General features: G+C 44.6%; 1 protein-coding gene across 1 annotated transcript; it reads right to left on the bottom strand.

The window, feature by feature from the left end:
- Positions 1-1,801: 1,801 nt before the first annotated feature.
- Positions 1,802-2,761, bottom strand: LOC144274442 (olfactory receptor 14A16-like). Its single transcript, XM_077833276.1, has one exon. It carries the CDS (start codon positions 2,759-2,761, stop codon positions 1,802-1,804), a length of 960 nt encoding a protein of 319 aa, XP_077689402.1.
- Between the last annotated feature and the right edge of the window lie 10,828 nt (positions 2,762-13,589).

A 13,589-nucleotide genomic window follows, 5' to 3' on the forward strand; every position in this document is an offset into this window, starting at 1 on the left:
CAAAGAGGATGGAGCTAGGCTGTTCTCAGTGGTGGCAGATGACAGAACAAGGAGCAGTGGTCTCAAGTTACAGTGGGGGAGGTAGAGGTGGGATATTAGGAAACACTATTTCACTAGGAGGGTTACCTGGGAAGATGGTGGAATCTCCATCCTTAGAGGTTTTTAAGGCCTGGCTTGACAAAGCCTTGACTGGGGTGATTTAGTCGGCGTTGGTCCTGCTTTGAGCAGGAGATTGGACTAGATGACCTCCTGAGGTCTCTTCCAACCCTAATATTCTATGATGCTAGACTCATTTAGGTTAAAATAATAAAAAGATGCCTTACATATTGTCAAGATTCCTTCCCCACTCTGAACTCTAGGGTACAGATGTGGGGACCTGCATGAAAGACCCCCTAAGCTTATTCTTACCAGCTTAGGTTAAAAACTTCCTCATGGTACAAACTTTGCCTTTGTCCTTGAACCCTATGCTGCCACCACCAAGCGTGATACACAAAGAAGAGGGAAAGAGCCCACTTGGAGACGTCTTCCCCCAAAATATCCCCCCAAGCCCTACACACCCTTTCCTGGGAAAGGCTTGATCAAAATCCTCACCAATTTATACAGGTGAACACAGACCCAAACCCTTGGATCTTAAGAACAAAGAAAAAGAAATCAGGATCTTAAAAGAAGAATTTTAATGAAAGAAAAGGTAAAAGAATGACCTCTCTAAAAATCAGGATGGTAAATACCTTACAGGGTAATCAGATTCAAAACATAGAGCATCCCTCTAGGCAAAACCTTAAGTTACAAAAAGACACAAAACCAGGAATATACATTCCATTCAGCACAGCTATTTTACCAGCCATTAAACAAAAGAAATCTAATGCATTTCTAGCTAGATTACTTACTAACTTTTTACAGGAGTTCTGAGCTGCATTCCTGATCTCTTCCTGGCAAAAGCATCACAAAGACAGACATACCCTTTGTTCCCTCCACCCTCCAGCTTTGAAAGTATCTTGTCTCCTCATTGGTCATTTTGGTCAGGTGCCAGCGAGGTGATCTTAGCTTCTTAACCCTTTACAGGTGAAAGGGTTTTGCCTCTGGCCAGGAGGGATTTTATAGCACTGTGGAGAAAAAGGTGGTTACCCTTCCCTTTATATTTATGACACATATCATTAATAATACAATAATATCCCAACAATCTACACATAATCATGTCAGTAGGAACTAAGCCATGCATAATCCTCTTTTGCACACTTTTGTCATTGTGGGGAGCAAACCTTTAGTTCGCTCAGAAAACCCCATCAAAGAGATGACATATGGATACTCCCAAGAAGGGACAAACATTGAAAATCCCATCTCACCAAACACTCACCATCTTCTCAGGCCTTTCCACCTCCAAAACCTCCTAAAACAAACAAACAAACCAAACCACCAATCCACCAGTTAAGCAAAAATAAGCTAAAAATCTGACAAACAAACAAACAAAAAACACAAAAAACAAATGCATCGATACCTCCATCTGAGTTTTTATCCCAAAATATAAGAAGAGCCAAAGACCTCACCAGGGACTCTGCTATGACTACTGATTTTATAGGCAAGGGTCTCAGGTAGTATGGTGATCGGTAGCAGTATATGATATATTCCAATCTTATTTACATTGGTGTAAACCTATAGAAACTCCTTTTTTTCCTGAGTCATGTTTGTCTGTATCTGTACTAGTGCAAATACCCAATTCCGCATAAACAGAGTGCACAGTATTTTCTTATGGAGGCAATAATGTCATCAGATTTTATTTATAAAGAAATACAGAATGAAATTGCTACCGAAGGAGACATATGGACATTTTGTTCTCAGTGAATAACCTCCAACCAATCTGTTTACTCAGTGCACCTTTGATCTCTTTGTTTCTCATGCTGTAGATGATCGGATTCATCATCGGTGGCAACACAGAATAGAGAACAGCCACTATGAGATTCAGACGTGAGGTTGAGCTGGAGGTGGGTTTCAGGTAGGCAAAGGCAGCAGTACTAAAGAACAAGGACACCACGGTGAGGTGAGGGAGGCAGGTGGAGAAGGCTTTATGCTCACCCTGCTTAGAGGGGATTCTCAGCACTGCTTTGAAGATCTGAACATATGACACAATGATGAAAAGAAAGCAGCTTAAGCCTAAGAATGAACGAAAGATGAGAAACCCAACTTCAATGAGGTACAAGTCAGAGCAGGCGAGATTGAGGAGCTGGGGGATTTCACAGAAGAACTGATCCACCGCGTTGCCTCCACAGAAGGAGATTTCAAACGTGATCCCAGTGTGCAGTGCAGAGGAGAGAATACCAGTGATCCAGGCACTGGCTGCCATTTGGACACATGCTGTCCTGTTCATCACTGTCTCATACTGCAGTGGTTGGCAGATGGCGACGTATCGGTCGTACGCCATGATGGTCAGTAAGGCAAAATCTGCTGAAGCGAAGAAGAAGAAGAGAAAGACTTGGGCAACACATCCAGAATAAGAAATCGATCTGGTGTTCGTGAGGGAACTGGCCATGGATTTGGGGATGGTGACAGAGATGGAGCCGAGGTCTAGGATGGACAGATTCATCAGGAAGAAGTACATGGGGGTGTGAAGGTGGCGGTCAAGGGCTATGGCTGTGACGATGAGAAGGTTCCCCAGCAGGGATATCAGGTAAAGCAGTAGAAACACCACAAAGTGTAAAATCTGCAGCTCCCGAATGTCAGAGAATCCCAGGAGAAGGAACTCGGTCACGGCAGTTTGGTTGGACATTTTCTTCCGCAGTACACTGTGCAATGTCTGTGGAGGGAATGAGAAAGACAATGGTCAGGATTAGAGCGACAGAGGGAATGGCCCTGATTCCCCTTTCCCTAATATCTCATTCTATGAATGTCAAAGGTGCGCAGAACTCATCACTTACAATGAGTAGGTGTTGTTAGTGCTCCTCGCCTCTGACAATCAATGAGTCACGTTACCACACTAGTGTAAATTAGGTCAGCTCCTTTAAAGTCAATGGAGCTTCGTCACTTTATCTCATCTGAGGATTTGGCCCAAGGTGTGGCTTGATAAAATGCAATATGAAGGATGGAACAAAGCACACTCCAAACCCAACAATTCTCACAACTTGGGTATGAAACTGATCAACTAAAATTCTAACACAGCCTGATTCTCACTTTGCAGGGCAATATGATGTTGACTCACCCAGCATCGTAAATAGCAGCTCATCTGTCATTTTTCTACCCCAAGCTCTGTGCATAGAGGCTGGTTGGAAATTTTCAGCTGTGTTCTTTTTAATGGAGATTGGTTTTTAAGCTAAATAACACATCTCAGAATCTGTCTGCTTTTCTCAAACATTTTGGGATTGTTTTGTAAAAAAAAAAATGAAAACTTAAAAAAAACAAACTATATTGGTTTTGGAATAAAAAAAATCAGTTTTCAGCAGAAAGTTTTCATTTGCCAAAAACTGGGGTGGTGGTGGGGGGAAATGGATTTAGGGTTTTCAGTGAAAAGTAAAAATTTTCCTAATGGGAGGAAAAAATCCAGTCAGCAGTAGGTATTTGATTAAACTGATGGGAAAGGTCTTCACCAGTTCGTATTGTAATTCATATTTATCATCTTAATTCTTCCCTGTATGTTGATCCCCCAACACATTTAATTGAAATAGCAAACTTCCTGTGCTAGCCTTTGTGGATTTTTTCCCAACGGAAGACACATTCAGTCATCCAGCACTAGGATTTTTTGGTCACTATCTATCTATATAGCAGAATCTAGAAGCTAAAGGCACAGGTATCTGAGAATCCTTTCAGCCTCATTCTGCGATTGAACTAGGCTCAAACCGATTGCTCTCTGCAGACGAGCTGTGAGTAGCTGGCGTTGAGCTGCACTGACATTAAAGGACTGATGCTGCAGGAAGGTGATTTATCCATATCTATTTCCTGAGGGTTAGCAGGACTCATGCCCTGGAGCCCTGCAGAGCTCAGAAGCAGAGATTCAGAGGCAAGGGCACAGAAACAAAGGTGATAACGCCAAAAGGGCCATTCAGACCCTCTAGTCTGACCCCAGCATAACACAGGGAGTACAATTGCCACCAGGGTTCCCTGATTCCAGCCAAGCTTCTGTGTTATCTGTGGGCCAGCATTAAAAGATAGCACCTAACCTGCTCAGATGCTATTGTAAATCCCCAAAGGCGCCTTGCTCCTTCTTTAGGTGCTTAAACCCTTTGTAATCCTGGTCCTGTGTCTATCTTGTTAACTTCCAAGGAAATCCTGGAAATATGGGTTCTAGTCCCATTTACCTCCTGTATGTCTTTTGGCAACATTGAGATAGACTGGCTTTAACTGGTGGTTCAACTCTGAGCCTAAAGGTGCTGGTGTGCATAACATATCAACTGTGGCTATCAGCTCTGCTGCTTATTCAATTTTGACCTTCCAGTAATTATCCCTTTGACACAGAAACAAACCCAATTTCAAGAGAAAAAATGGTTTTGAAATTATGCTATTATTGAACAGTATTAGTGTTCCCCTCCCTTGTTTAAAGCTCCATTCCAAATTAGAGATGTTTGGAAATTTAGATTTTTTTGGTAGTAGTAGGAAAATGAGTTTTTTGTAGGAAAACGAGTTTTTGAACTAAACAAAAATGTTCAGGGAAAGTATCTCCTATACTCAGATATTTGGTTTCATTTTTTTGAAATCTGCAAATCCCAATATTCTTTGGTTTGCAATGTGCAATTTCCAGTTTACAGTAGTTTTTAGCTGAAAAGAAATTAGTTGTTGCTTGCTGAACCCTGCAAACATTTCTGATTTCTGATGCAAAGTCATTGTCCACCTTCTTTTTCTCTGACTGGATCTCGATGTCTGACTAGACTGAGACTTAATTCCTTAAAGAATTCAAATTGTAACTTATATTTCAGTTCTTACATTCTGCTGAAAAGAAATCTGACAGGCTCTAGCTGTTTGATAATAAAAGTCTTTAAAAGTTCCAATTACAATTCATATCTCTATTATTAAATTTGTCTGTACATTAATACCTTCACATGTAGAATTGAAAGCAAAAATGTAGTCTGTTGGTCTTTGTGGATTTTTTCCCAACGTGCGATGCTTTTGATCCTCCAGTACCAGGATTCTTTGGTCATCTCTCTCTCATGCCCCCATCACTGTATTATTCAGCAGCAGTTTCCATGTCCCTTTGCTGGATTTCCTGAGTCTCTCTGAAGTTCCTAGTAGACAGGGATCCGCTCCACAGAGGGGCGCTCCCTGCTCCCCTCCTTGGACAGGCTTGGCTGGGAGACGAAGGACTAAATGGGATCAGAGACTGAAAACTCCCAGCTCTAGAGCTGATCCTGTCTTGTGCTGGGTTCAGATATTGTCACAGCCCAGGATGTCCCTACTCTGGGGCTAAACAGTTGAATCCGGTCTCCAAGGCTTTACGCCCAGCTCTGATCTCACCTCTGGAGCAAACCACCCTGACAACCTGCCCAACTCTAACCCCACAGAGGGAGAACAGTACCTGCCCTTTATCTCACTTGATGGCAGCATCCCTGGAAGGACCCTTGGCTAAAAACAAGGCAGGGCAGAGGCCCAAAGCATGTCCCAAGGTGTTTGTAGAATGAATCATAGAATGAATGAATCATAGAATCTCAGGGTTGGAAGGGACTAAAACAGCGATTTCTAACAGAGACACATGATCCACAATAGCGAAGAGCCTTGTCGCAGCAGAATCTCAGCTGGCCTGGAATAGCCTGTTCCTTCATTAACATCACGTAATCACTTCTGGGGGAGCAGAGACTTTTTTTCCCTCCTGCATTGTATCAGCAGCTCTTGGGATGCCTCTGCAAGAGGAACCCACAGCTCAGCCTGCCTTGTCTGACTGAAGTCAGTCACCAAGAGGTACCCAGAGGTGAAGACTAAAAACTAAGGGCCAGGTCATAGGCTCGTGTAAATTGTTACAGTTCCACTTCCATCCGATGAAGTGAGCTGTAGCTCACGAAAGCTTATGCTCAAATAAATTGGTTAGTCTCTAAGGTGCCACAAGTCCTCCTTTTCTTTTTACTTCCATTGAGTTCATGGTAGTTTGGCCTATTTACGCCAACTGGGAATCTGGGCCTTGGATTTCTGTCGAGCGATGTCAATTTACATCAGCTGGGGATCTAGCCCATTACACAGTTATAAATCCATATTTTTTGCCTGCCAATGTGATCTGAAGCTGATTCAAAAGTTCTGAACCAGTTTGCACTTTCTTAGCTCTTTGCCCCATGGGTTTAATTACAAGTGTAACTTTTATTGCTGGCGGAGAATGGTTCAGTCCCTCTAGGGATAGAACTTTGGAGGAATTCAGTGTTGCACAGTTTTCAAGTATCTCATCTTCAACTTCTGTTGGGATGAATGGCCCAAATCTATCTTTCTTTCTTTCTTTCTTTCTTTCTTTCTTTCTTTCTTTCTTTCTTTCTTTCTTTCTTTCTTTCTTTCTTTCTTTCTTTCTCAGCCATTACATTATTTTTTCTCTTGCTACAGACAGCACTAAACCAAAAAGCTCAATGAGCTGCAGATGCAACGCTACAAGACTTTTAAAAAATATTGAATTCACATTGGTCGCCCAGCAGGTGTAAATTGGCTGTAGCTCCTTTGGAGTCAATGGGCCCTGCTGCCTATTCTGCAGAGTGTTAATCGCCCACTTCATGTTAATTGCCCACTTCATTTTAAGTGGTCTCCTACAATATGTGTGATCCCCTTATGCATAACAATCTGTCCCACCTTGTACTGATCATGGACACTATGGTTCTCTTCTCCAGACCAGAGGAAGAGCTCTGTGAAGCACAAAAGCTTGTCCCATCCACCAACAGAAGTTGGTCCAATAAAAAATGATACCTCACCTTCTTTGTCTCTCTCAAATCTTGAAAAGTCTTGCAGGATGGGAAACCCATTTCCCACCCAGCTGCATTCTTCAGGTATTCTTCGCTGCTCTGTGCCTGGTTACCCTGTAGATCGAGATTACAATACAATTTAGCTGTAGATCTCAAAGTGATTTATCAAGCTGGGTTAGGATCATCATCCTCATTTTTCAGAGTGTACAGAGAGGGGAAGTGACTGGCTAGAGGTCACACAGCAGCTCTGAGGTATATAACCCGGGTGTCATGAGTCCCAGTCCCTTCGGGTATGTCTACACGGGGATAAAAGCCCTGTGGCATGGCTTCGGCAGGCCTGGGTCATCTGACTCGGGGTTGCAGAGCTTGGACTGTGGGGCTAAAAATTGCTGTGTAGGATCCGAGAGCTCGGGCTCCAGCCTGGGTCCGAATGTCTACACAGCAATATTTCAGCCCCGGAGCCCAAGCCCCATGAGCTCGAGTCGGCGGATCCAGGCCAGCCATGGGTTTATTAATCCCTGTGAAGGCATACCTGAGTAATGTCGCTCCCTCTGGTCACGTAGCAATTGTGACACTGACAGGCCAGCTCAGGTCAGAGCAATAGGCCTGTCATCAAAATAAAGGGAAGGGTAAACCCCTTTGAAATCCCTCCTGGCCAGGGGAAAGCTCCTCTCACCTGTAAAGGGTTAAGAAGCTAAAGGTAACCTCGCTGGCACCTGACCAAAATGACCAATGAGGAGACAAGATACTTTCAAAAGCTGGGAGGAGGGAGAGAAACAAAGGGTCTGGGTCTGTCTTATGCTGGTCTTTGCCGGGGATAGACCAGGAATGGAGTCTTAGAACTTCTAGTAAGTAATCTAGCTAGGTATGTGTTAGATTATGATTTCTTTAAATGGCTGAGAAAAGAATTGTGCTGAATAGAATAACTATTTCTGTCTGTGTATCTTTTTTGTAACGTAAGGTTTTGCCTAGAGGGGTTCTCTATGTTTTTGAATCTAATTACCCTGTAAGATATCTACCATCCTGATTTTACAGGGGGGATTTCTTCATTTCTATTTACTTCTATTTTTATTAAAAGTCTTCTTGTAAGAAACTGAATGCTTTTTCATTGTTCTCAGATCCAAGGGTTTGGGTCTGTGGTCACCTATGCAAATTGGTGAGGCTTTTTATCCAACATTTCCCAGGAAAGGGGGGGTGCCAGTGTTGGGAGGATTATTCATTGTTCTTAAGATCCAAGGATCTGGGTCTGTAGTCACCTAGGCAAATTGGTGAGGCTTTTTACCAAACCTTGTCCAGGAAGTGGGGTGCAAGGTTTTGGGAAGTATTTTGGGGGGAAGGACGCGTCCAAACAGCTCTTCCCCAGTAACCAGTATTAGTTTGGTGGTGGTAGCGGCCAGTCCAAGGACAACGAGTGGAATATTTTGTACCTTGGGGAAGTTTTGACCTAAGCTGGTAAAGATAAGCTTAGAAGGTTTTTCATGCAGGTCCCCACATCTGTACCCTAGAGTTCAGAGTGGGGGAGGAACCTTGACAAGGCCGATTCACTTGTGTGTTATTAGGGCTTCCCCTACCCTCTCTTGGTTCTTGTCATGCAGACAGAAAGCAGGTAGCCAGTGTCCAAACTGCCAACAATGCATAACCACAGCTCTTTACACCAACAGAGCTTCCTCTCCCTCCTCCTTTGTAGTGGGCTTAGTTATACCTGAGGTGTACTCCCCGGTACCCTGAACCCTGGTACCACCCTTGCAATTTATGGTCATGTTCCGTTTTGGAGGGTCTTGAGTCTGGGGGCTTCGGTACCACCTCTTTTGTACCCCGTGGGAGGGGTAGGGAGTGAAGTTATGCACCGGTCAGGGTTACCTTTTTCATTGGTTTTTAGTGTTCCTTATAGCTTCCCCCATCTCCCTGGCCCCTCCCAACTGGTTACTTGACCTTGTCTTGGGAGAGGAGTCAGGCAGCCGTCAATTATACACTGTATATCAAACTCCCGCCATATCCAGCAACACTGGAACCCTATTTCTTATCTTTTCTCTTTGTATTGAAAAACCCCCGTCTCTAGGCAGAAGCAACACACAGTGGTGTCCCCCCAGCCCCTTGTTCACATATGTTGATAAGGGTATAAGACACAAACAATTCTATTTTAAAACCTCAAAATTCAAGTGGGCAAACAAAACCCAAAATTCTATCTCAGGCAAATAAACAGGACTACATACTATATTACCATCATTAACTTGTGACTATCAAAGAAATGTTAAATGTACTAATTCACTCAAGAGTTAATTTAGTTCAAAGGAAATGGGAATGATATTGCCTTCACTTATCTGTAACCCGTTGTATGCTATCCCTTTACATTATGTATATCCCTCTACTTCATTAAACCTAGATCAAAATTGTGAATTTACTTGATGTGTGAACTTCATGAAAACTAAGGAAGGATTGTTGTCTGCTGTTACATTGCAATTTACATCGCATGTATCCCGGTAATTATGTTTGCCCATCAAATGCGATTGGAGCCTTGGAAATGTAAATGAAGAACATGCTACCTTCAAAGCACTGGTCATTGTGTTGGACAAAGGGAAATCCACAGACCCAGTCTGCGTTTAGTCATCAGAGGAAAAACCCATGCTGTGATGGAAACACTTGCCAGATTTCAGAGTAACAGCCGTGTTAGTCTGTATTCGCAAAAAGAAAAGGAGTACTTGTGGCACCATAAATTGGTTAGTCTCTAAGGTGCCACAAGTACTCCTTTTCTTTTTACTTGCCAGATTGCTTTCCGGGGAATACAGCTGTGAGAATGGATCCAGGGAATGGTTCTGTCTCTCTGAGCTGTTTGGACACTTTCAGAGAACATTCCAGATGCAAGCAATGTGCCAGCAATGCCCCTCACAAAAGCTCATGCTCAAATAAATTGGTTAGTGTCTAAGGTGCCACAAGTACTCCTTTTCTTTTTGCGAATACAGACTAACACGGCTGTTACTCTGAAACAAAGTAAAACTATTTCCCGATGTTTGTTTATTTCTTCCCCCCCACTCCCCCCCCATACTGTTCCTCAGTTGTTCCTGTTAACTGCTTGAAATGGCCCACCTAGATTATCACTACAAAAAGTTTCCCCCCTTCTTGTTAACTGCTGGAAATGGCTCACCTTGATTATCGCTACAAAAAGTTTCCCCCTCCTTCCCCCCACCCCGCTCTCCTGCTGGTAATAGCTCATCTTAATTGATCACTCTCCTTACAGGTTTGGTTTTTTGGTTTGGTTTTTTTCTCATGTTCTCTGTGTGTATATATATGTCCTCACTGTGTTTTCCACTAAATGCATCCAATGAAGTGAGCTGTAGCTCACGAAAGTTTATGCTCAAATAAATTGGTTAGTCTCTAAGGTGCCACCAGTACTCCTCTTCTTTTTGTGAATACAGACTAACACGGCTGCTACTCTGAAACCTGAAAAGATGCAAGACAGAGATCCCCAAAGTTATCTTGCGTAACCCTGAGAGACTTATGGAAAACTAGCAGATACCACATCTCTGCTGTCACTTTGGACTGACAAACCTGTTAATGTATTTTACCTGCTTTAAACTCTCAATAACTTTCATTTCTTTTCTTAGCTAATAAAACTTTAGTTAGTTTACTAGAGAAATTTGCTGCCAGCATTGCCTTTGATGTGAGATCAAGAGTATCCATTCACCTGGGATAAGTGACTGACCCATTGGGGTTGGGAGTAACCCAATATAATGTGATTCTTCATTTTAATAACCTTTTATCACAAAGTCCAGTTTATCTGGTTGGTAAAAGTGGCTGGAGATCCTAGGGGACTGTTTGTGACTCCATGGTAATACTAATATAGTGATCCAGGAGTTGACATTTATTACTGGCTTGGTGAAATCTAATTACTAAATATACCACCAGGGAATGGGCGATGGGCTGGATGATTCCCTGTTCTGTTCATTCCTTCTGGGGCACCTGGCATTGGCCACTGTCGGAAGACAGGATACTGGGCTAGATGGACCTTTGGTCTGACCCAGTCTGGCCGTTATGATACAATGGTTCCTTCTAACCTTGGAATCCATGACTCTGTATTGGTGGAAACCTCTCTTGTTTGAATTCAGAAGTGTCTTCTAAAAAATTAATCCGGAGATTTTAATTAATAATTGTTGTAGGAAAGTATCCTTATGAAAACTTACCCTCTTTCTCTGCCTTGGAGATCAGAAAGTTCAGTTGATAGGGCAGGGTCTCTAGAGGAAGAAAAGATCAGAGGAGAGGTGATTTGCCCCTTTTTTGTCGGAAAATAGCCTCATGAAAACAGGGCTGGATTCACAAAGAAACTTAGGCAAGCTGACACTTAGCATCACAACACCCAACGCTTAGGCACCTAGAAAGTCACTAAAAGAAAAGGAGTCCTTGTGGCACCTTAGAGACTAACACTGTGATTCACAAAGCCAGAGTCAGGCTCCCAGGCAATCTGCACCATGAATGGGGAGAGAGATGCGCCTTGGAATGAGTTTCATAAAAGCCAGCATGCTAGGCGACTCCCTGCTTACGCCAGCCAGTGGGAAATGCCAAGGTCCGGGGGTGTGCTAAGCCCCGGCCCCCTCAGGGAGTTCGGCGACTGAATCTGGGCAGCACCGTAGGCGCCTCCCTCGGCGTGGGATTCTCAGCTGCGAGCCCTCTCTTGATGACCAACACCTGTGCCATTTTTTTTGCAAGAAGCCTGGCAGGGGAAGGAAACCCACCTCGCTCATAACTTTTAGCCCTGTGGTTAGAGCACTCAGCTGGCCTTTGGGAGACCCCTGGTTCAAGTCAAGCCTGTGCCGCAGAGGGAGCAGGGATTTGAAATGGGATCTACCACCTCTCAAGGAGCGCCCTAATCTCTGGGCTGCAGGATTGCGGGGCTGCGGGGTGCCCACATGCTCTCCTGTGGGAGTGGTTCCACTGGGGATTCGGGCCTAAATTCCATTTGGGGATTCGGGCCTAAATCTCCTTTGCAAATGGGACTTCGGCCCTAAAGTCAGTTGGTGCTCTTGAAAATGTGCTCGAAGGATCTTCTTCTGTAATTCCCCAGGGGTGAGGTGTTGCAGAGCCACAGAGAGGATTTAAAAACACAGCTCCCATTCATTTCATGGCAACTGGGCATCTCAGGCCCCATTGTCAGCCCTGCTTACTTTCCTTCTATGCTGTATATGTCACGCTGCCAGGGAAGAGAGAGGCCTTGGGGGCACCAGACCTAACATAGAGACTTAGGGACTCTGTCTAGAACAGCCCTTTGCCTCCAGCGAATCCTCCAAGTGCTGCAGGGCAAAGGGTTGAAGTTGTATCCATTTTGCAGCAGTGTAGGGTAGGGTGCCCTGCTCCCAGGCAATGACAGAGAAAACTATACGAAGAAAGCTGGACATCAGAGAGTTAAAGCTGAGCAACTTAAAGGGAAGGGAGTTTTGGTAACAATGTTTAACACACTTTAAAAAAAATAGTACATTAAACTCCAGTGCCTAATGAACACTTGGGAGAAAGAGACTCCTGGTTAAAAATCCTACACACTCACAAGGTGCATAAATATTGTGCTCGATTGTTCAGCATGGGGGAAAGGGCTTGTTCAACATGGTCCTGGGAATCAGCCATTTTCTTCCTTTAATCTTATTGTGGCACTACTACAGCCCACTTCGTCCTTACAGCTAGCGTGGCATACAGCACAGCGGATTCTGCCCCGAGGGGATTGCTCTGTCCAACAGGCTTTTTAAGGTTCCAATCCACTTGGGCTTCATGGGCCCTAGAATGTTGCAAAACTTCAAAGGTTGTACGGGCAGGACGTGAGCCACTGGTTCAGGGAGACTAACCCCCAGTCCGGCCCCTTCTGCCAGAGGCCCCCCCAGACCAGCCACGGGGGAAGAGCTGCAGATCCCCGGCAGGAAGCAAAAGGGAGTCTGGGGGTGGAGGGGGCCACGCAGGGCTGTGCCTCCCCTGGCCCGTCATACCCGTCGCCCATGATTTCTGCTTCAGGAGCAGCGAAGTGACCATCCTTCAGCAAACCCGGGAAAACGGGAATTCATCATCCTGGTTTTTCCTTGAGGAAAAAGTTACGCAGATTAACCTTTGTTTCTTAAACAGAAATCTTTCAGGGCACCTTATGCATCAGAAAGTAGCAGAGAACAAACTCCTTGAGAACACTGCTGACCATGTGTTATTTTCCTGTGTCTCGCCTGAAAGCAGCGGTCATCAGCTGTGAAATGTTCAAGCTGGGGCGCTACGCCTCCAGTCTGCAGCTGTGCTGAGATGTTGGTAATGTGACGGTAGAGAACTGCATGACAGGAGTGATGAGAGGCGGTGTGGTCTAGTGGCTAGGGTACTAGGATGGGCATGGGGAGGCCAGGGTTTAATTCCTGGCTCTCCTACTGAGCTGCTTTGTGAGCTTGGTTAAGTCACTGCCGCTTCTGTGCCTCTGTTTCCCTCCCACTCCTTTGATTTGTCTCCAAGCATGCCCACCAGATCAGGCCCCGTAGAGGAGAGAAGCAGAATGCCTGGTTTTCCCCAGCTCATGGATTGCTCTGGGTGTGGCCAGGAGACAGGCAGCCAGATGCCATGGGGGACAGCTGTGCACATGCCCAGAGACAGAAACACAGGCACTGAAAGAAGTTGTACCCTGAATACACAGGCACTGAGTGAGTCTGGGCTCCTCCATAATGACAGGTTTCAGAGTAGCAGCCGTGTTAGTCTGTATTCGCAAAAAGAAAAGGAGTACTTGTGGCACCTTAG

The sequence above is a fragment of the Eretmochelys imbricata genome, chromosome 14 (genome assembly GCF_965152235.1).
Source record: "Eretmochelys imbricata isolate rEreImb1 chromosome 14, rEreImb1.hap1, whole genome shotgun sequence".
Taxonomy (NCBI): Eukaryota; Metazoa; Chordata; order Testudines; family Cheloniidae; genus Eretmochelys; species Eretmochelys imbricata.